The sequence below is a fragment of the Haemaphysalis longicornis genome, unplaced genomic scaffold (genome assembly GCF_048455015.1).
Source record: "Haemaphysalis longicornis isolate Haplotype H1 unplaced genomic scaffold, Haemaphysalis longicornis Haplotype H1 scaffold_1, whole genome shotgun sequence".
In the NCBI taxonomy this organism is placed as follows: domain Eukaryota; kingdom Metazoa; phylum Arthropoda; class Arachnida; order Ixodida; family Ixodidae; genus Haemaphysalis; species Haemaphysalis longicornis.
Window position 1 is genome coordinate 242,213,631 of NW_027526203.1, and position 24,254 is coordinate 242,237,884.

At 46.7% G+C, this 24,254-nt stretch overlaps 2 protein-coding genes across 2 annotated transcripts in view; both read left to right on the forward strand.

Annotated features, from left to right (window-relative positions):
* Positions 1-11,172, forward strand: part of LOC144174649 (nose resistant to fluoxetine protein 6-like) — a 49,036-nt gene extending 37,864 nt beyond the window's left edge. The window contains exons 13-15 of the mRNA XM_077703439.1: positions 1,514-1,700; positions 6,382-6,524; positions 10,867-11,172. Coding sequence (XP_077559565.1) covers positions 1,514-1,700; positions 6,382-6,524; positions 10,867-11,172 — 636 coding nt within the window. The remainder of the gene's footprint in view (positions 1-1,513; positions 1,701-6,381; positions 6,525-10,866) is intronic.
* The window catches only part of LOC144143358 (annexin A4-like), a 395,087-nt gene that overhangs the window by 207,186 nt on the left and 163,647 nt on the right, over positions 1-24,254 (forward strand). The window lies entirely within an intron of this gene.

A 24,254-nucleotide genomic window follows, 5' to 3' on the forward strand; every position in this document is an offset into this window, starting at 1 on the left:
GAGCAGCGCGCTGGCGGTACGGGCAGTGATCGACCTTGTGGACTCAGACGAGTACCCAGGAAAGGCGCTGCTCCAGTACTTTCTGGGAACTTCCCGGTCATTATTTTATGACGCGCACATCGCCGGTCCTTCAGCTGAGCAGCCGCCGCCATTTTACGCGTACGTTATAAAAACATTGCGAAATCTCCAGTCTTCCTTGCCAAGCCTAAGTTTTAGGGAAAGTACGGCAAGTGAAGTGTGCGAAAAATTGGCAATAACCCAATTAGACAACCAACAGATAGGAAGGTCACGCGGTGTCCGGTGGCATCAGCTGACTTCGGCGGCACTTCCGGCTGATGTTCGGGATTTTGGATGGCTACGTGGCTGGGAAGTTCTCCCGACGTGTGACCGTCTGGCGAGATTCGGCGTTGTGCGTTCCGCACGGTGTCCACACTGCGACCACACTGAAACGTTAGAACATGCCTTGTTTAAATGTCGTGTAGCGGCAACGTTTTGGACTGTATTAAGCCGGATGTTCGGACTCACACTTCGAATGAACACTCGTTCAAATGATGTGTTGGTGAATTTTCTGATGTGCGCTGGTGCTTTCGTTTTGTGGAGAAATCGTGGTGCTGCATGTCTTCGAGCCCGGCCGCAACGGGCAATGTACCCTCTGCTGTGGCGTGTCCGGTCGATTCTCATGAGTCATTTGGAGCATGAGTTGGCAGCTCTAGGGGAAGAAGCCTTCCTTTTGCGTTGGTCTACGCGCTTTATAGTGGTCAGGAGCAACATCCTGAACGTTTCCCTAGTGCCGTACTGAGTTCAGTATAGCTTATGAACTCTTTCTTTGAACTCTGGTGGACTTTATGTGACTTCATTTGCAGTAGCTTGTTGCCCACGCCAAACATTTTTGCGCAGTGTGTAGAATGACCACGTTACATGAAAACTGATTGGATAATTTTCTGTACTTAGGGAAGCGCTGTTATCACTAGTCGCTGCGCCTTGACATGTGGGTTATAATAAATTCTCTTTACCCCCCCCCCCCAGCCACAATTCGCCAAAGCTTGATTCATACTCTGAGTTGGGAAAAAAAGTTATTTTTCATGAGCATGTTTAGAAACAAAAACTAATATTTTCTTTGCAGCTGCACGGGCGAATTTGCGCAGATGCTTTTTTTTTTAAATTATTATGTTCTGGAGGACAACTTCCACACTTCCACAGAAGACAACTTCTGGAGGTCAACTTATGTTCTGGAGGACAACTTCCACCTTTAGTTTGGACGCTGATGTAAGCATACTTTATAGGCGCTAATGTTGATTGCCATCTCCATGTTTATTGAGTCGCCTCTATAATTTCGCATGTACATAAGGTAGGATTTCTGCCTGAAGCAGAGATGATGCATAAACTAAGACGTTCATGCCATTGGCTCTCGTTACAGCCACTGTTCAGCTGGGACTGCCACGGAGCTTTCTGTGTTTACGCTTAGAACTTCAGTTGACGAAGCAGGACCTTTTTTTTATGGCTATGTTCGCAGGTCATGCAGGCCACTCAGTGGTTGCTCTCAATCGGACTGTCGTGCTTCGTCATGTTCGTGACGGTACCCTGGAACCGAGGCAATCCGCCCAGTGATGAAGTCAACGCTCTTTATGGGGGCTTTCATCGCGTCCTGTGGGCCCTCGCGCTTGCCTGGCCCTCGTTCGCCTGCGCCACGGGACGAGGAGGTAAGGGGCGTGTCCACATGCAAGAGCCGGTTGTCTTCTCCGAGTGAACCTTGGAGGTCTCATACAGTTGTATATGCGCATCTGTCAACTGAGTTCGCTTTACGGCTATGCAACTGTCTATGGTTTTTAACCACATGAGATCAGAGTTAGCTGTGAGAGTCACGCAAAAAATACTCATTTTATTTAGCGCTTCACTCTCCTTGAGACCTCCCACTAGCCGTCGTCCTGTCATAGGCTTAGTAGCTACCACGCAAATGTTATTATATATTTGTTTAGTCACTCCCCTAAGAGCAGAGCTGCCGTAAAAATAAGCCCTGGCTGCTTTCAATATTTTTGCTTTCCCTTGCGAGGGTGGTGAATGCTTCACAGTGGCACCTAGCGGTTGCTATTGATGAAGTGCTGTCACTGTTCAGTGGTGCTGCTGTTTGCTAATTCGATGGGCATGTATGCATCTTCGTGTACCTTTGTACACAAAAGTGCAAAGACCATTCGTGTATAAAAACCCATCTTCCTTTATGTCTCCATTATCAATATCAAATACCAGACACCACAAACCAAACGCTTTCACCCCATCTTTTGCTGCTACTGACACATTCAAATATTCTTTTTTTCCGCGATGATACTAGAGTGGAATGACTTACCCACTGTATTGGTGCCTTGTTGTTTGTATTGTTGTATTTTTGTATTGTTGTTGTTGTTGTTGTATTTGTATTGTTGTATTGTTGTATTTTTCCTTGCCTTTTATCATTTTGTGCCCCCCTTCTTGGGCCTAACGATGGTCTGCAGTATGTAGTAAATAATTAAAATAAGTAAAATATATTTTACTCTATTAGACTAAAGTTAAAAATAAATAAAAATTAACAATGCAATTTTTTCGTTTGTGTCGTTGTGTATCATTTGTCAATTTTGAAGCCCTTTCGCTACATATAAATGATAGAAAATACCCAAAGAGATTTTTCCGCAAGCATTTCTGAATGTGAGTTTTCTGTCGCTTGATAAAGGGGGCCTGTTGTTTGTAATTGATTGGTTGATTGATCGATCGATTGGTTGAGCGATTGGTAATGGCACATCCTTCTTATCCGCGGATTATGACAAGTGCCATCGCGCGACGGGCTCTAACACCTACACATCGACTACTACCCCATATATTTTAGCCCTGCGATACTGTATTTGAATTTTCTGTGTAAAGGGGCAGCTGTTCTGTGTTAAATTCACCCCCTTTTGTTTTCTTCCATGACTTATAATCTCACTTTAGTCTGTTCTGCGGCTTTATAGTAACCTCGATTTCCAGGATAGGGGACATTTCCCTCACACGGGTTTCGATTAATACAATTACATTCTCACACAATGTGTCGAACTGTGTCTGTTTCTTTCTACAGACCGCTTATGTATAATCATTACTGATATACTTGCTTACGAAGCTCTCAGTTCGCAGACGCCCGGCTGTGGCTTTAAAAGCGCAGTACTGCCCTTGAACACCCGCCGCGGTGGCTCAGTGGATAAGGCGTTGTGCTGCTGAGCACGAGGTCGCGGATTCGATTCCCGGCCGCGGCGGCCGCTTTTCTGATAGAGGCGAAAAGCAAAAATTCCCGTGTGTACGAGATTTCGGCGCCAGTTAAAGATCACCAGGTGGTCAAAATTAATACGGAGCCCTCCACTACGGCGGGCCTCATCGCCTGTGTTGCGTCGGCGCGTTAAACCCCACAATCAATCAATTACTGCCCTTGGCCGTATCGCAGATTTTCCTTTCTGATTTCCCACTTCTCTGCGCGTTACGATGTTTTCGATTCTATTATTTCTTGTAGATTTTTGTTTATTTCTTCTTGTCTCGTTTGTGGTCACCTTAGAAGCCATCACTCCTCCATTTTCGTCCACTTTTTTCATACTCTTCCATGTAGTCTTTTTTTTTTGCCAGTGCGTATCCACGCTTTTCATGCAAATGGTCACAAACGGTTCAGCTGCTCCCCTACAGGGATCCGTCGTTCTTAACATTTCCTGCAAACGTTTTAATTTATTCTTCCCCGACTTCACACGACGTCGATTCCATATGTCCCCAAAAATCTTATTTCGTTGTGTTCCCAATGGCGTCTAAAACTGGATTACTTACCGGTCTTCGGTTTATTATAGGCCTGGTAGTGTCTGATTTTAGGCAGACTACTGCCTTCACAAATGGAGGGACCGGAATGATTACGGGTGTCCAACCCCCCGAAACGATGTCGCACTTGCTATACACCTCACGGTGCTCTGCTTCAATATTGCCGCTTTTCGTACTGCAAGCCTACGCTGTTCTTCCGTACGTTTTAAGTAACTTTCGTTTTCGCTTACCCACCTCCCTAAAAAATCAAACTTTGGGTGTTGCGCTTGCCGAAGCTACACCGCAGCTATGAGGCGCGTCGTAACGGAGTGCTGCGGTTAATTTAGACCACCTGGGAATATTTATCGTGGGCCCAAATATCGACACGCCGGTGTTTTCACTTCGCGGTCCTTAATATTTGTGTTTTGTCATGCTGCATTGACACAGCGTTAGTACTACGGTCACTCGGAACCATTGGTGCCGATATTTTGTACTAATTTGAAAACTGAGGCGGCCAGTTTCCCGCCCAAAGATATTTGTAAGCAGTGCCTCTTCGGTTATGACACAATCGAGCAGTGTCGCCTGCAAATAAAAAAATCAGAGTGCGATGTTCTACCAGTACAGAGTGCTGTTGGGCTAGTTGGTGCATCATTACAAAGTTTGAAAAAACTGCGCGTTAAAGGCACAAGGAAGGGACAGGACGGGCGCCCGTCATGTCCCTTCCTTACTGTCTTGCTTTGTACGTGCAGTATTTCAAACCTTGAAATGTTCTACCATTTTGTCTTGCTGGCTACACATTATGTTAAATCCTAACTGACTTTCTTGCAGCTTCTTTTGTAGCCCTGCCATGTAAAGCATGAACAGTAGTGGGGCCAAAGGGCATCCCGATTTTAAACATGGTCATAAACGCGAACGCCCGTGTGCAGATGTTTCGGCACACGGTAAAGATCCCCAGGTGGTAGAAATTAATCCGGATCCTTCACTACGGCGCGTTTCATAGCTCAGGTGTAGCTTCGGCAATTAAAACTTCAAAAGTTAATTTTATTTCGTTTTATTCCGCAATGGGCGGAAGTGCCTGTTGCACGTCCTTCTGTCCTGCGAAATTCAGTTTCAGTGTGTGCACAAGCCCAGCACTTCCTGTACGCACCCAGCGCCGTCTACTCGGCTTCTTCGAATGCTCCCTCTACTGTTTTTAGAAAATGCTAAAGAAACCTCCTGTTCGGCCTCAGTAGCCCAGGAGTAGAACATCTTTTTGGTGCGAATTTTTTGGGCTTGAACCCAAGCAGAGCGGAAATTTTTGCAAGGCCCGCAATTTTTTTTTTGCTGTAAATGTTCTTTTGGGCAAAATCTACGCATTCCTTTTGTACATAGGAGTGGTAACACCTTTTAGGTCGCCATTTCCTATGGTTGCCTATGCAGCCTCGGTTTAGGGGCGAGGCGCGGCATATCAACACGTTTACTTAGCGTTGTGCATCGCTTGTGCAGTCACGGACAAATGAAACGAGATTACGAAAGCATGAACGAGAACACACAAAAAGCGCGATCTTTTTCCATTCAAGTCAAATTGACGCGCGGTGTAATTACAGCAACAAAGTTTGGAAATCCTTCTTCGCAAGTATGCAATAGCGCGCCATTGTTGGAACTCCCCGAAGAATATTTTGCAATTTTGCATGCTCGGTTTATATTTTTGTCTTCGCATTTCGTTTGACCATGACTGTACCTATCTCGAAACGGAATATCGTTTCTGTCCTCATCTCAACTCCACCTATTTGTCGTGTTCTGCAACCATAAGTAATTGTATTAGCTCTTGGCCTAAGCACTGCAGTTTGAGTACACAAAAATTCTCTATAGCGAAATTCGCTATAGCGATGGACACCCTTAATGTAAAAAAAAAACTTTACCCATACCAGTTGATAGTCTGTCTTCTGGAGGATAATCTGTCTTAATGCACAGCGTTAAGATAGATTAATCTCCAAGCGTGTGCCTTGTCGATATTCATTCCACAGTTCTCCGGTAGTTTCATTTTTCAATCCATGCTTCAACTTTTCTTCTCATTGAGTGCATTGCGAACGTATACAACGCTTAGGTTACTGTAAGTGGTTTATATGACTCTCTCCTGAGTTTTTTTTTCTTTCTCCCTTACTATCAGCTACTCTCGAGCCAATAGTGCGGCATTTACTTGGATTCTACACATTTTCTTGTGCCATAATTTTTGTTGCCTTACCTAGTAGATTTATTAGCTGAAATTGATATTCCATCTTCCCATCGATTTTTATTTGTGCTCTTTCCCCGTCAAGATTTTTAAAAATCTATTTCATCCGCAGGCTTCCGCGGCGGTATATTCATTACAGGAGATACCGCTTGTTGTATGAATGTTTTATATTTCGTTTACATTAGAATTTGAAGCGGAAACCTCCCTTAAGGCAACGTTGACATTTAGTGACAAATAAATGCTTAATTTAATATTATTTGTTACTCCGTATAGGCAGACAATAATATTACAGGAAGTCGAGGAGGGTAAATATACTGCACATTCCGCTCCAGGTTTCCGGTTCCCTGTTAAGACGAATTTGTAACTTACTTTTTTGTGTTGGTGAATCTGTCTAGGTATCCTCAACGGCTTCCTGTCATGGAAAGGGATGCGGCCTCTTTCACGGCTCACCTACTGCATCTACCTGGTGCACTTATGGTTCTTCTTAATTCGCATGGGAAACCTGAAGACGAATTTCGACCTCAGCGAATACTTTCAAGTGAGTGGCAGCTCAACACGTTGTAGAGTTAGAATTTCAGGTTTAAGAACGTGCCTCAAACTATAACATGGCAAATTGAAAGCTTGTGAGAGAGCAGAGTGGCATGTGCGGCCCTATAAAACACTTAGAGCATTCTTATCTGGTTCCATGTAAGTTCTGGTTTAAAAGTGCGATCTACAAATTTTATGAGGATCGGAACCAAGAATTACTGGAACAATACATATAAGTGGGTCTTATCTGGAGCTGTTCCTTTGTTTTATTTATGTTTGTGGTTTTTATCTGGAACTCAATAAAGGGGAGAGGGGCGTTGTCGGAGTGTGCAGTTACTGTTCCACTCATGTTCAAGCAAACATCGCTGGTGAGTGCGTTTGTATTTGTTACTGTCAGCCTCTCACTGATGGTGCCCGTACGCGAAAACGCACTGCAGGACAGCCAACTTTCCCTGACGATGATGATGATCGTGGGCGAAGTGTTGAAGAGTTCAAACGCTTCACTGCGAAGCTTAGTGACAGCTCCATTAGGCCCACTTTGATGTGAAGCTTAGGGAGGAGGTGATGCAGGCGTGCGACGGTGCGACGTATACATAGGCCTAACGTCATGTTCTGAGGCGAACGTCGACAGCCGTTACCCACCACTCGATGTACGCTGATAACGAAAGAAAGAGAGAGAGAGAGAGAGAGAGAGAGAGAGAGAGAGAGAGAGAGAGAGAGAGAGAGAGAGAGAGAGAGAGAGAGAGAGAGAGAGAGAGGAAGCTTCTTTATTCAGCAGAGCCTTGTGGAAGGGCAGGCTTCTTACAGGCAACCATGCGGCGTCCTGGATGCCACCGCACTGAAGCAATGCTAGTGCGGAGCAGCGTATACGCTGAGAATGACGTTGCTCTGCATGCCGGAAAGCTGTTAGCCGCACGACTTCAGGCCTAACGCCGCATTTCGAGGTTTAGGTCGGTAGGCGTAACGCCGCATTTTGAGGTTTAACACCTTTAACCGGCACCCCCTCGAAAGTTCAAGCGGCAGGCACTGCTTTGCGCCGTAGACCACAAATCCAAAATTTAGACTAAAGAAGTGCATACCCGAGAGTTGCTGTGATTCTTTTAAAAAAGGAGCCCACACATCCAGAGTAGCACATACTCGCAGTGCGGGATTGGCCAACGAAGGAATCCGTCACGAGAAAGCTTCGCGTTGAATCGTCGTCGTTATTTGACGGGATTTCGCGGTTTTTTCCGCTCGTGTCTTGCTCCACGTATATAACTCGTGTGCTGCTGTGACGTATACGCTGTTTTGTGCATCATCTGGAACAAAGAACCCCACATATAGTTGGTGCTCTTTGGCCGACGATGCACTTGCGCCTTGAAAACGCACACGCACACATACCGCAAATAAAATTTAATAAATTTCATCGATGTCTGCGACGCCGTCTTACAGAAAAATACGTCTTACCCGTCTTATAAGACGGGTAAGACGAATTTTAGTGATGTAATTTGACAGAAAACAAAGTCCCCACTTCTACAATAACCCTCACAAAGCATTAAAAGATGCGAGATAAGTTTATCTTAGCGAAAATGAGAAATTGCAGGAACCCCTTTTCAGGTTGTCTGTGGCGCTCCAACCACTTTCGTAAAACATCGTGTTTCGACAATTTGAAACGTGCAGGACATCGAAAAGCACAAATGACTTGAATTGATGAGGGCGCGGTGCAAAGGAGTGCACGGAACTGCTGCGTCTGGCCAGCCGGCGGTGTCCATCTGATTAGCAGCGGCTGTGTAGCGTTCCACGCCACACTCTCTTTTCCCTTCCCTGCTTTTTCGCTGCTACCGCACCACGCCCGCTCCCCTCTCAGCGACCCTGATACGGCACGGATCACGAACGCCACACACTGCACCTTATCCCGTGCCTCGGGGGGGGGTCTAGGCCCACTCGTCACAAGTCCACTCGTCATAGGCCAACTCGTCACAGGTAAACTGGTCAGGAATGCCAACTCGTCACAGGGCATTTCGTACGAGGAATTCTCGTATCACCGGAATATTCGTCACACGGAAAACTCGCATAAGGAGCTTGTTTTCTAAAGCGATGTTTCCGCCTGCTATATAAACGTCGCCCATTTCAAAATGATGTAGGCGAGCGAGTATTCTTTCAAAGTTTTTAACGCAGGAAGTTAGGTAAAAATGCCGCCATACCGAGGTATATTAAAATGATAAGAGCCTGCAAATTTGTATTAAATGGCACGCAAAAAAAGTAAACAAATTTTTATAAATGACGCAGAGGACAGGTTGTACAGGAAATAAAAAAAATGTTTATTGCACTCTCTTTGTACTGTTGTACTATTTGTACTATTGCACTGTTGTCTCGTTGTGTAGGCGTCTTCAACGCTGGGTTGCGACGTTGTTCACTTCATCAGTACCAGAAGCGGATGTTGCGGGCAATAGGCAATATTCCGAAGCGTATTGACTGTGGCTCAGCCGTCATGATCAGCCAGGATTCTTGCTTGCGATGCGATTGTTGTCATTTTGGTATGTGCGAGCGAGCCGTGGGGGGTGCCGTCCGACGATGACTACTACCACCACCGTGAAAAGCGACAACGGAACAGGTTAACAAAAGGCTCCACAAGATTTTTTGGCTTGGGCTGGCCCGAATATGCATTCAGTGCAGTGAAATGGTGGCGCAGCTGAATATGACGCTGTGCTGTTGAGCCCAAGGGAGCGCGTTCGGTTCCCGGCCGCGGCGGACGCTTTTCTGATGGAGGCGAAAAGCGAAAACTTCCGTGTGTTCGAAATTTCGACGAGCGCATATTAAACATCCCCAGGTGGTCAAAATGATTTCGGAGCCTTCCACTACGGCGCGCCTCGTCACTTGTGTATCGTCGGCGCGTTAAAACCCCACAATCAATCAAATCAACAAATAAACAATTTCAATGCGATGCCTAATGCAATGCCTGGTGGTGTGTCCTTCAGTGTTTACATAGAAATAAATCCTCCAGCTTAGCTATGGTTCAAGCCTTGCGCGAGTTGGTGCAAGCTTCGCCAATTTTTATTTTTATTTTTTATTCGCAGACTGAAAGTGAGGGTGCGGGTTGTATGCAAGGGCAGGTTATACGCGCGAAAATACGGACGTACACCACCTCAACACTGCTGACGATCTGCACTTGAAGAAGTGCAAATCGCGCTGACCTCTCCCCCCCTCCCAGCAAAACAAACAAAAAAGAAAACAGCTCTTTATGCACACCTGCTGCTCACACAGACCTCGGCACGCCCTCCTAAACAGCCGTAACGAATTTACCATTGTAGAAACCAGCCTCAGACCGGCGTTAAACGCCAATTTCTGGTCAGGGCTTCTAGGCTTTTGTTCACACGGCCGTGGTGTAACGAAATTCCTGTGACGAGAAGGCACCTCGCACGAGAGTTCCTATCTCGAGATGCCACTGTACCAAAAGGCCGGTGTGACGAGTTGTCCTACGACGAGTTTTCCGGTGACGAGTGGGCTTGTGACGAGTGGGCTCGTTCCCCCTCGGGGGATATGAGCAGGGCTTAGTGTGAATAATGTTTTTCCGCTCGCGAATGCGTTCTGTTCGCGGACATTTAGGGCTCTGGTAACTCACCTGGGAAAGCACGCGGAGGATGAACACGGATGCGGAGATGAATGCAGCGGAGATGAATGCAGGGGATAGAGGTACATAGCTTCGGTGTAATAAATGCGGCATAAAATGGGTAACGGACACTCGCACCAATATTTGATACAATTGCGAACTCCATGATTGTCGTGGTCATAGTCATCATTGTGAACCGAGTTGTGTCCATTTGTAGATGAAGGCCCCTTCAATGCTTCCCCAACCGTTAATGTCTTGGGATGCCCTAGTCGATCGCATGTTGCATCCCATGCATGCTTGGAGCGCAAAATAGGCCTCACTGTGAATTGCGATGACCGCGCCTCTGTCCTCGACTATTTCCCAATTGATAAACTCCAACACTTGAAATTAATGCGTAGTACAAGGTACAAGGTTTAAATACGGTTGATTCCAGGCATCCACATTGTAACTGCCGAAACGACCGAGTTCTTAGGAGTAGTTCGTAATCTCTCGGCGGGAAGAGAGCGCGAAGCCGGGATAACAGCAAGCAGATCCCGGTGGGGCTGGTTAAGTGGAATATTTCAAGAAATCACTCGTTCCGATAACAAATATTACCGATACTAAATTGTGCTAAACGATATCCTGTGCTAAACCATATCCTGAAGCGGTAACGAGTGTAGCTCGTGCGGCAGTGTGTACACGATGTGACAGGTAATTAATAGACTGCCAGTGCAGCTGCTTCCCCATTTAGACCTGAACATTGTTTATACTTTTTTTGTTCCAGCTCATGATGTCCCTGGGAATATTTTGCTACAGCGTCTTTTTTGGGTACATCTTGTATTTGTGCTGCGAAGCACCGAGCTTCCACCTGCAGAGGATCCTGTTCAAGATGCCAAATCCCTCGATGGCGTCGCCGGGGAAGAACGATGAGTGCTCGACCGCCGACGTTGACATAGAGAAAGCGAGCTCCGGAACGAACAACAACAATAAAAGCAACGGCATCGGCAACAGCATTGACAGCCGCAGCAAGACTACTACAGCGATGGATAACGCCGGCTTCGAAGCAGACAGAGACAAGTCGCGTCTGTAGGAACAGCTGCATGGCTGTGTCCAGTTCGTTGTTTAGACATGTTTCTTGACTGAAGTTTGCTATTCGTCCTTGGTGCGTAAAAAAAACATTGAGAGTTATGGAGACAAGGTGGGCAAGTAATGTTTCACTTTATCATTACCTGCCTAAAATCATTACCACCGACTGAAGACTTGCGCACAGTAATTGTTGGCGTATTTTCAAAACGTGAGCTTGAAATCCTTGAATGTGTGCAAACGGCACACATTCCGTTGAACGGTTCATTGGCTTCAGGTCTGTAACAGTCCGTTCGAATGTTAAGCAAGCCGCTTCTTTACCCATGGTGGTTCAAGGCTCTTAGGATAAAAAATACAATGGGTTGTACGGGCTCTGCAGTGTCACAAAAATGGGCCATAAAATATCACGTAGCTGAAATGGCACACGCCAGTGACCTTGTATTTCTGGAATAATTTCTTTTCAATATAAAGGGATGGTTATGTTCGGTTGCACACGGTCTCATCAGCCTAACCGCACAGCGCCCGTTTGTCTTTTTAACTGCGGAGGTGTTTAAGCTTTCATCTGTCCGTGCGGATCATTAACGGAAAACTCCACTGGGTGAAGGGGAGAGGGGAAAATGCTAGGGCAAGAAGTGTGAGGGACAGTGACGACGAGACAAGGAGGAGCCCCGAGCAGGTGTCGGGAGTGCGCGACGCAAGAAAAAAAGGAACGCTTCCCGTGGTCGGAAACGAACATGGGTCCATGGCGTTGCGAAACCGGTGTCTAACTGACTGCGCTATCATTGCACTCGTGGGGCACATTTCCTCTGGTTACGTAGCACGCGCGTTCGCTTTGCACTTTGGCTGAGTTGAAGTGGACTTTGGCTTCAGACTTCGGCAGTTAGGATTTCGGTCTTAAAGGAGCCATGAAGAGAAAATACATCTTCGTTTTATTTGAAAGAACTAGGATTCAGTATCTCACTCAGCTCCATTACAGCCACAAAAGATGTTTTTCTAACGAAAAAAAAAGCAAGAAGTATTTAAAAACTTTCAAATTTAGCGCCACAGTGACGTGTTATGAGCAAGACTGACGTCATACGGGCCAACAATAAAACATAATTTTCAGTGCGTTAACTGCACGTTAGCATTCAAGTGATGCGATGAAATGGAACTAGAGGCCCCATTACAGACGTCCAGTCATGTGTCGTCGCGACAGGTCAGTTAGGCGGCCGCCAATCGCACAAACAAGGTTCCGTGACGTCATAGAAAAGTTGCGGGAAATTGGCTAGGGGTTCGCGACTGCTTCACACGTTTTCTTTAATATCTCAGTTATTTGTTCGAAGATTGCGATGGTATTGGTATCATTGTTTTTGGGACTAAGCAGTCTTTCTAATAAACCCAACTTGTATTTTGTCTTCATGGCTCCTTTAAGGAGGGTGGGTTGTGGACTTTGATTTTTACTCAGTTTGCATGGAGAAAGCTTCGCTTTTTAACAATCTTTCCGTTAACAAACGGGCAGACTCAAGAAAAGCCAAATTAAAGCTTGTGAAGAACACCAGCTCCGCTGTTTTCTTAGTCTTGGCATTTCAATTTCGAAGTTAGCCGAATTTTTTTCTATAAAATTTAGCTCAGGGCTAACACAGTTCTCCTCAGTGCTTTCATGCGGGCGGTGGCAAGTGGGTATTGAATACCTGCCAAAAATAGCTAGGGCACTTTATTTCTAGCACGCTATGCCTGAGTACGGCATAGTAACTATATTATTAACCTGTACACTTTGAAGCACGCGCTGAAAATAATTCTAGGCTCGCACATTCTACTTAGTTCCGGTAAGGTGCCGCGGTAGCTTAATGATTAAGGCATTCCGCTATCAACCACAACGTCAGGGATTGGGCTGTAGCATGGCGGACGTATTTCTGGATAATGCAAAACAGATCGTTCGGGCATTTTAAGAAAACTGTATGTGTGTTAATCAATGTGGAGCTGTCAACTACGGCGCTAACCATAGTGCAGAGGCAACATCGCTGATCTGAAGCGCAATTTTAAGTTATTTTGCTACAATTTCTTTACACCAACTTTAGACAAGCGTCCAAACAACTCCCGGACGGATAGAAAAACACCAACCAAGGACATTGGAAGCCAAATTAGGGATTGATATCTTACTCCTAAAGAGCCAAGCGTACTTAATGCAGCGTAGAAATGTTAACACTGCAAAACAGCAAAAAGTTTTCATCAGCGATGAGAATTTAAGTGCGAACTGAAATTTTGGCTACTACTTCGAAAGATGTGTTCTTATGGTTTTGTGCGTATTGCCTGCGGAATGCAAGCTAATAATGGGGCAACACAAAGGTGCGTAGAGTTTGGCTGTCATTCGAGAGTAATATTAATTTTGTATCAGGAATTCAGCGACATCGCAATATTTAAAGCTCCGCTGTGAAGAAAACATGTTCAACGCAGGTAAAGTATGCGAGCTCCGAAGAGCGATTTGCACGAGCACGACCGATAAACTTGAGCAGCAGCTCGAATAATTACTGGGTGGAAGTCAAAGTGATTGGAATGTTACTGTACCTAGTTTTACTCCTTACTCTGTGGTCATTGATACGCTTGCTATGTTTTGGTAGAACATGTTTAACCCTTCGGTTTTGCTCGTTTTTACGGTGTCTCGTTTTGGTGGCGTGCGTTTGACGTTACGGAAAACTAATGATATTTCGGGACATACACAAAAATCTAAATCTTTGCCGTTTGTATCACTTCATAGGAACACACCCAGAACTAGAAAACTAATTCAGTCACATGTGGGGACTGCTGCAGAAATTCTGAATGGGGAGAACGAACTTGACGAGGAATGCTTGTCGCTGGCAGAAAAGATGAACCATGGAGTCGGCGTGCCGGCTACAGTGAAGCGTTGTATAAAAAGGTCGGTTCACTTTAGTGCGGTTAAGGGCACTGGACGACACAATGTGCATTACTGATTGTGTTTTGGGGTCATTACCCACTTTTTGTTTCCATTTTTAGCGGCTTGCATTTCCAGCGGGAGGGTGGTCTAGTCATGAGGCCGCGGTCTCTTTAAACACTTCCGTCTTGTTGCGATCTCTTATACTGTACAATTTCTGAAATAAAAATATAATCCCAACTGAAAGATGGCTGAGCTACTGTTTTTATCATGAAACGCGAATAATTTGCATTATGCACCCCATTGTGGCCACAACACATCAGGTACAACACACAAGGTTCTTCTCATAAATATTTCAACTATTGAGGAAACTTGGTATATACCCAGAGCAAAAATCTAGGAGATGTATCAGGCCGCAGTCGAAGGATGAAAGTACATGAGACTGACTGACACATTCAAGATCCAAGGATAAGTTTGTTTTGTCTGTGATACGGAACAATTCATTTGCTTAATCCCGTATGGTGAGGAAGTGTTGCAATATGCGAGAAGCTGCGTTGAGTAAAATCTAAAAATCTTTACTGAAAGATGCGCCATGATCATGCAAAACGTGTTCGAGAGTAGTGTTGAGATTTACTTCCCGGCCAGTGCCCCGGCAGGAAATAGACGGCACATGCATTAATGGCCGCAGTTGCACGCAGATTTGGGGCAACCCCTTAAACCTTGAACAGGGTTTGATGATGCATGTTTGGTATATACAGGGTGTCCCAGCTATCATGCACCAAGATTTAAAAAAAGAGTAAAGGCGTAACTCGAAGAAAACCTAGTGCATAATGTTCGCAGTACTGTGAAGAAGCGGAGAGTAATTTTTTCGTTATGAGACTTAATTAACTAATTGTAATTAATTATCTAACTCGAGAAATACTGTCCTAATCACTAAAGTGTCAATGAGGCACTTGTAGGTAACCACGAGGGGCATCTAACTGCGGTATTTTCAGCGATGAACTGATTGCGTACACATTTATTCTGACTGATAAAGAAAAAACGCGAAATATGAAAAATACCACGTGACGGCGCCTCTGCGCGCACCGTAAAGCAACGTCCTCAAACAGGCTGCCTCTGAGTTAGCCAGAATGAAATAGACAAAAGAAAGAAAGAGGAAATCGCGACCGAGTTTGTTCCTTATCTGCACATGTGTCCCGCGAATCTTGCTGCTGCTGCTCCTTCCATGCATGCTATTATCAAGGTGATGCGCTGTCTCTTCGGGCGGGTAACACGCAAAGCAGTTGCTTTGAATCAGCTTTGTTTGGGGACGCTGCTTCACAATGCGCGCGTAAGCGTCGTCACGTGGTATTTTTTATATTTCGCGGGTTTCCTTTATCAGTCAGAATAAATGAGTACGCAATTAGTTCGTCGCTGAAAATAGCGCAGTTAGATGCCCCTCATGGTTACCTACTAGTGCCTCATTGACACTTTAGTGATTAGGACAGTATTTTTCGAGTTAGATATTTAATTACAATTAATTAATTAAGTCTCATTAACGAAAAAAATTACTCTCCGCTTCTTGACAGTACTGCAAACATTATGCACTAGGTTTTCTTCGAGTTACGCGATTTCTCTTTTTTTAAATCTTGGTGCATGATAGCTGAGACACCCTGTATATATATATATATATATATATATATAATAAAACTTCGAATAAGGTATAAACAACGATTGTTGCCAACGTTGCAGCAAAGAGACTTGCTTTCGTCAGGGCAAACCCTCGCCTGGCTGGCACGGTTTATATAGGGGCAGGTCCCCAGGTGAGAGGACAAACGAAGTGGAATTGAGAAAGCGGATTGGTTTGGGAGTATGTAGGCGGAGATAGTGAGGGGGGAAAGAAGGTTGTATAGTTTGAGCCGCGAAGTCGGTAAGAGGGAAGTCAGCCGGGGGTTGATATTCAGGGAAATTCTTGGATAGAAAGGATGCGAGGGGTCTGTTGCCCCACCGCGCGGCCTACGGAAAGGTTCTCAGAAACGCCGGAAGCAGAACAGGCGGTGCGAGGAGTCCTTATCATAAGCTATCTGCAGGCGGTGCAAGGAGTCCTTATCACAAGCTATCTGCAAGCCCCAGGTCAAAGCAAAAGGTAGTGGTAGAAGAAAGAAAAAAAACCGCACACACACACAAAAGAAAAAGCAATAAACGCACAACTGAAATGGCACGTGTCGCCAGCAGCAACATTCCTGGAACAGGCCTTTTCTGAAAGTCAAAAACGAAAAGATAAAGTTAGGGAGACGTACGGGGCACAAGACAAAGCGGACCAAAAACGGCAGAGAAAAAATAAAAATCACATGGAATTCCAGAGAATAGTTTGGAGGGATGCTTGCGCATACTAAACTGGAAGCTAAGGAATGAAAACAAAAGTAATTAGGTGGCCACATAAGGAGCAGAGGGAGGGGTCATATTCTTTGCATAAGGTACAAGCAAGACAGTGCCTAAAGGTGTATTCCCTGTGAGTATCGTGAAGATTCCAGGTTAGCCCTAGACGCATTAATTCCAGCAGGTTCCATGGAGTTGAAGTTGTGAAATAAATAGGATTCTCGGTATTTTCTCTCCCTAGGAGTTTGACTGAAGTATATACAACTTAAGGTCATCAAAATTATGGCCTGGTTGATTGAAATGCTGCGCTACAGCTATGGAGGATTCGCTAAAAGTATCTACCCGGTGACCGTTAAGACGTAGGCTCATAGGTTGGCTCGTTTCACCGATATTGCCGCGAACCATGTATGGGTTTGATTATTTATTGTTTGTTTTTACTGCCGAGCCACGCCCGGCTGTGTAATCTGCGTTCCAAACGAAGCGCGCCTTACATTCTTTAATTTATGCCATCCGAGCTATCACATTCAGATAAGCAGACTGTTTCGCCCTAACGCCACTAGCCCAGAATGATCTTCTGTGATCTACAATGTTCTGGATGTGAATAGACGTTTCCAGAAACACTTGTGCCGAAAGATAAAAGCCTGCAGAGCAGACGCCGCGGCATTCATTCGACGACACTCGCCTGTGCTAGTCACTTTGTTGACCGCTGCTTCGCCGCCTCTGTATTCTTTTGACTTGTTAGGGGAGCACAAGTTCGCTCCAATAAACTTGTTTCTCCTTCAAGACAACTGCGTCGTCCTTGGCTTCGTGACAATATATTGTTTGTGACACATTGAACATTCTAACATATACACAATATTGGATGAGGTGCAAGTAAAACTTGAATTAATCTTGTGAACATAATTACTGGCTGTGCTTTTAAAGCAAAGCTTTTTACCTCTACCCCCCAAGGGTTCTTTCGCGACCGTTGGTGTCACCAGAAAACTCCCGCAAACAAATAAAAGAATTCACTGCACTGCCAGGAATCGAACCTGGCACTAACAGAGTAACAAACCAACAGCCTGTTATCTTACCGATTTAGCTACGAGCCCACGCCGAAACGGGGGAAGAAAAGTGGTGCATTCACCGAGCACATCTACGGATTTAACCCCAGCATTCTCGCTTAATGCCACGCGATAGCGAATAAAGGAAGCTCACACCAACCCATGGCATCTCACTTCTAGTACACCATAGTGCTAAAGCCTGTGGCTTCCAGTACACACGTTAAAATTCTCAGCTCCTTGTCGTCCGCACTCACGACAAACGACACACCAAATAACACATTCAAATGTTCCTTGACGGCCAGGCCATCACTCCAAGCCCCAGCATCAAGATACTGGGCCTACATCTACAGACCAACACCAAGAGCGACGGGTCCTTGCAGCGCCTCAAAAACACTATAATAAAATTATACACTTGATCAGGCGAGTAGGCACCAAGAAGCGAGGCCTCAAGGAATTAGATACCTTTCAAGATCTTGTCCTCTTGAGAATCACTTACGTCAACCCCCTTCCTTCTTCTCGGCAAGGAGGATTTATGATGCTTTATATAATGATTAGAAAGGCGGTTGAGCAAGCCATTGGTCTTTCCATGAGTGCGTCCACCGAAAGGCTGCTTAGCACGGGGCTCTACAACACGATGGAAGAGCGGTTAGAGGGCCGTCTTTCTATCCAGAAGCACCGAATGACCACAGCTGCGGCGGGTCGCAGCGTCCTCCTCCAGATTAGCTGGGCAGCACAAAATGCCAATCCGCTTGATATACTCCTGGACTTTTGCCGGCGAGAACTAAAGATGTTCCCTTTGCTTTGAAATATAAACCCCTCACACGACAAGGGTCGCCGACAAGCGCGGGCTCAAGCGCTCAACACCAGCCTCGGTGGGCATCATGCAGTTATCTACACAGGCGCCTCCCAACATCGACGGCAGCAGTACGCCATCATTGTGGCTGCCTCTGGAACCAACCTTCTTGCGTGTGCCGCACTAGAGACCGAAGAAATGACGGCAGCAGAAAATGCAGCCATCGCCTTGGCTCTCATTCTAACAGGGGTTCGTAAGGTAGTCACCGAGTCCCAAAGAGAATACCAGGATAACCAGTCGGGTTTGGTGTCCCGACCTGCACTGCGCGTGCTAAAAAAACACTCATGAAATGGTTCCATTCAGCTCATCTGGACACCAGCTCACGCTTCCATGGAGGGCAACGAATACGCCCCCCCCCCCCCCTCCGTGCTATGGAGCTGCACGAGGACAGTCACCCGCTTCTCTCGTTCAGGGACATAACCCAGCATTATCGCCTTCTGAGACAGACCCTACCTTCGCCTTACCCTGACCTCTCCAAGAAAAACAAACTACCCTACGGCTCATACAATCCGGCTCCTTCACACACCCGACGCACCTTCACTTCATGAACCCGAATCGCTACGACGCTGAATGTCAATTTTGCTCAGAAGTAGGAACACTCTGCCACATAATCGGGGTGTGCGACGTTAGCCCTGAGCACCCTCCTCTCTTTCCGTCAACTTCCGAACAAGAGCAATGTGAGATGCTGCTGTCCAGAGCCTCTCTGCCTACCCAGTTTCAGCTGGTGGGCAGAGCACAGGCGGCGAGGACTGAATATGCGCTACAGTGAAGACGGAACCACTCCCCTGGGCGGCACTCTGTTCCGTTGAGAAATCTGAATAGAAGTATTTACTGTTCTTCCCCTCCTCCGTCTCTGCAGCCGTTCTCATCGCCTCCGTCCGCGACGGCAGAGACGGAGAAGTCAGGTCATCTAATCGGGTTTGAGCTTCAATTTTATAAAAAAAGAGTTTCCACTCATGTGCTACACCAATACAACTCAATCTACCACCGTTCATGCATCGCGCATTAATTTAACCTTACCAAGAATATCTCTTTGAAGTAATAGAGGGTGTGGTTAAGTGCATTCCACTTCTTTCTGGTTTCACTATTTGTGGAGCGACGTGAGTGAATTTAAGTGACGTCGCAGTGCGCAATCATTGCGCGTGTCGTTTAGAGCTTTGCTTTCCAACCACATTCACAGAGTGGATTGGCGCTAATTTGTTTACAATGCAGTCTGTCTGCAGGTGCCTGCAAGTCTTGCATCTGGGACGGGAGCAGCTGGCTATGACTGGTTGCTTTGAAGGCCCGGTTTTAGCATGCACTAAAATATCTTTTAGATTCCTATTTCTCCGGTAGGTAACCTTTGGTGCTTCCGGGAACGTCTTTTTAAGTCGGTCGTTACTGGCTAAAATGGGGTAGTATTTCCGCAGGATATTGTTTACGTTAGGGAGGGCGTTTGAAAATTTAGTTTTCAAGGAAGGCGGCCTGGCGCTTTCGTTTTGTCGCTGTTTGTTCAGCACGTCATCCCTTTTGAGATTAGATGCACGTTGGTACGCCTGATCGAGCGAGCTTTTGGGGTGGTTCCTGTTCATAAGGGTGGACTTGAGTTCGTCTAGATGCTTTACGTAGTCGCTGCCATCACTGCATACTCTTCTAAGTCTCGTGGCTTGTCCTACAAAGATCCGTTGTTTGCAGTGCCCGGGTGATGGCTTTTATAATCTAGATACTGCTGCCTGTCTGTCGGTTTTTTTAAAAGTGTGGTTTTAAGATTACCGTTGTCTAGAATGACGGTAGTATCCAGGAAGTTCACTCCTTTTTCAGAATGCTGGCAGGAGAATTTAACAGTGATGCGAAGAATTGAGATGAGATATAAACGTTTCTAGAGTCGCGCGACCGTGTTCCCAAATCATGAAGATGTCTATGTAGCGGAGGTAAACCTGAGATTTATGCGGAAAAGAGTTTAACAGGGTGGCTTCAACTCGCCCCATGAAAATATTGGCATAGGTCGGCGCAAATGGAGTACCCATGCTGGTTCCAAAAACTTGCAAGAAGTAAGACGAGTCAAATTCAATATAATTGAGAGTTAAAACTAGTTTTAACAAAGTTATGTACAGTGGGGTCCACTCTTAAAGGGAAACGGCGAGCGCGTGGCCACAGCGCTCTGCGAAGCGCCGGCGCCGAGAAGTGGCGAGAATCGGAAGCAGCCGGCACATGTCACGGCCGGGCTGGAGGAGCGGCGGGCGTGCCCTTTTGCGCGTTCGCCGCTCCTCCAGTCCGGCCGTGCACATGTGCGCTGGCCACAGGAGGAGGAGCGTCTGCTACGGCACGCTCCTGCCGCAGAGCAGGCGAGAGCCGGGAAATGCCGCTGTTGAAGGCTGCGTTAGACGGGAAGCGCGCCCATCTTCTCGCTCGAACTTGAGCGCGCTTCGATCCGCCCCGTATTTGTTGATGTACTGTACTCACTTACTAGACCCTCTTTTAACAGAGGAGCTGTTTTACAGATGGCCCTGACGAGTTTCTGCTGGTATCGTGTCACGCTCTCTGGAGCCAGTTTTCCGCCGCCCAAAAGCAGGTTCCCAGCATTTAAAAAATCACAAAAATTAAAAACAAAAAGCCCCTAGGCCCTTCATATTTTGATACAAGGGGACTCGAATCTCCCCTGGGAAACGTATTCCCAGCAAAGAATTGGTGTTGAGGGGTGAAGCCAACTTTAAAAGGATCGATGTAGGCTTGGAAGCTGGCTTTTCCGCATTGCCGGTTGCGCAGTGAAGCATGGCAATCTACGGAGGGGCTATACATACAGAAAAAGGCTGTAAATGTTGTTTTAGCGCAACTATGCTGAAATGAAATGTGTGACAATTAGCCGCCAAGATGGCGCTACCTTTACGCACCACAGCTTCGCTGATCAGCCTTCTTCACAGAGTGAAAGGGCTCACAATTTTTTTCCCGTAACCGAGATGTGGGAGCCATTCGAAGAGCATCTCAGGCAGAACACCTGCATTCCTTGGCCACTTTTGTTATGTATTCTTTCCGTCGTGGGGCAGGCTATCCCGCGGGCAATAAGCACTGAGGTAAATTTGGGACTAGCCGATTTGGCGGGATTATTACTGGCGTGTTGAATATGTAGTTGCAACAACATTCATACAGAATACGAACTCATGTTCCAGCCATACTATACGAAGCAATAGGTGTGTGCGGGCTAATTCTTTTGGCTGTGCCGACTCCGATGACGGGCCGATTTTGCCGCAAGCCCAGCCCACTCAAAATATTTCTGAATTGCTTTAACCTCACACTCGTAGTAAATTAACAGGGGTTCTTACCCTTTCCTAATCAAAATTAACGTTTTAATGGGCGTCGCAATGCATAAAAACACGAGTAAGGAGGTAGACAGGACGGCGCTTTAGCGTCGTCCAGTCTGCTTTTTCCTGTATTTCTCTTTGCAGTACTGTCAAAAGCTTTTTAGGTGACACAAAGCAAAAAAAAAAAAAAAGGCATCTCGTGCTATAACAACAATGAGTTTCCAACTGATGGAGTATTCCGATTTAAAATAAGCAAAACAAAACTGTAAAACACGTGAAGATTGACGGTAAACACGCTATGCATAGCGGCACCTGAGGCCTACGTTTCTTTCTGGCCTGCAGTTCCACCTGAAGAGCTTCGGGGTCCGCACGAAGCTCACGAGCACGCCGACGAGCAGGTTCGCGAATACGCTAACGATTATGCTCACGAGCGCGTGCCCGCATAACCGCCTGCTCTTCGGCTGAACGAATCACCCGTGGCCTACCCATAGGTAGGCTGAATGTAAATTCAAGTCAATAAATCTTCAGATCGAGCTCCTTAAGATGCGCTTTGCTGTATGGCGTTTACATTACACTTTGCACGTTCAAGTCAGTTATTTCCAGCATCGCTTAAAAACGCCGCTGCTTATGCTTCTGCGCAATCTCGCATTTCGAGATAGATGTTTCAGGCGGCAGCCCGCCTGAGATACTGTAGCTACTGTTTATCACTATCAGGTGTAATTGCTTAGAGTACTCTTGCTATCCCGCCTGGGCCGGCGGGGACTGAGGGGGGCCGGACTAAAACAACACAGCACGCAGATCGCCGTGATAGTGAACGCTTTATTTTGTGAGCCTCGCCGTTTTATAGCGGTGGCTCAAGGAAAGGAAAAACCACGTGAGGTACTGACGTCACGATACCAAGCCTGCAAGTTTGCAACGTCAGGATACAACAATCTTCCACCCTTAAGGTGAATAACGGTCTATTGGTTTCTTCTTACGGCGAGATCGTCGTAGTTGCGGAACCAGGTTGTCTTCACCGGGAACGGGATGCGCCAGCGCCGCTTCTTCCTCTGGAGGCACCAACGCCGTTTCTTGCACCGACGCTGCTTGTTTCGAAGAGGCCTTCGTCACTTTGGCTGGGCTCTGACGTGGGCGAACTTGATCCAAGTGTCGCTGCAGCTCACCTTCATCCGTCTGGATTGTGACCATGCGGGAGCCCGTGGTTCCTTTTACAGTTCCGGGAAGCCAGCGTTCTCCTTCGCCGAAATTGCGTGCCCAGACAGAGTCACCGGGGCCAGGCGTACTTTCGCTGTCCTCCTGCGTACAGAACGGAAAAGACACAGGCGGAGGAAGGCAGGTGTCTAGGCGCGACCGAATTTGATATCCCAAGAGCCGCTGGGACGGGGAGTGTCCGTCTTCCTGAGGTGTTCTTCGATAGTTAAAAAATTAGCGCCAATCCACTCTGTGAATGTGGTTGGAAAGCAAAGCTCTAAACGACACGCACAATGATTGCGCACTGCGACGTCACTTAAATTCACCCACGTCGCTCTACAAATAGTGAAACCAGAAAGAAGTGGAATGCACTTAACCACACCCTCTATTACTTCAAAGAGATATTCTTGGTAAGGTTAAATTAATGCGCGATGCATGAACGGTGGTAGATTGAGTTGTATTGGTGTAGCACATGAGTGGAAACTCTTTTTTTATAAAATTGAAGCTCAAACCCGGTTAGATGACCTGACTTCTCCGTCTCTGCCGTCGCGGACGGAGGCGATGAGATCGGCTGCAGAGACGGAGGAGGGGAAGAACAGTAAATACTTCTATTCAGATTTCTCAACGGCACAGAGTGCCGCCCAGGGGAGTGGTTCCGTCTTCACTGTAGCGCATATTCAGTCCTCGCCGCCTGTGCTCTGCCCACCAGCTGAAACTGGGTAGGCAGAGAGGCTCTGGACAGCAGCATCTCACATTGCTCTTGTTCGGAAGTTGACGGAAAGAGAGGAGGGTGCTCAGGGCTAACGTCGCACATCCCGATTATGTGGCAGAGTGTTCCTACTTCTGAGCAAAATTGACATTCAGCGTCGTAGCGATTCGGGTTCATGAAGTGAAGGTGCGTCGGGTGTGTGAAGGAGCCGGATTGTATGAGCCGTAGGGTAGTTTGTTTTTCTTGGAGAGGTCAGGGTAAGGCGAAGGTAGGGTCTCTCTCAGAAGGCGAAAATGCTGGGTTATCTCCCTGAACGTGACAAGCGGGTGACTGTCCTCGTGCAGCTCCATAGCAGGGGAAGTAAAAGCGCAGGTTTGTTGGGTGGGCGTATTTCTTGCCCTCTATTGAAGCGTGAGGGTGTGTCCAGATGAGCTGAATTGAACCGTTTCGGGAGTGGTTTTTTAGTGCGCGCAGTGCAGGTCAGGACACCCAACCCGACTGGTAATTCTAGTAGGCTTGCTGGGAATCGGTGACTACCCCCGAACCCCTGGTTTAGTGTGAGCCAGGGTGATGGCTGCTCTTCTGCTGGCGTCATTTCTTGGGTCCTAAGTGAGATACACGCAAGGAGGTTGGTTCTGGAGGTAGCCACGATTATGGCGTATTTCTGCCCTCGATGTTTGGAGGCGTCTGTGTAGATAACTGCATGATCCCCACGAAGGGCGGTGTTTAGCGCTTGAGCCCGTGCTTTTCGGTGACCCTCGTCATGTGGGGGGTTAATATTTCTAAGC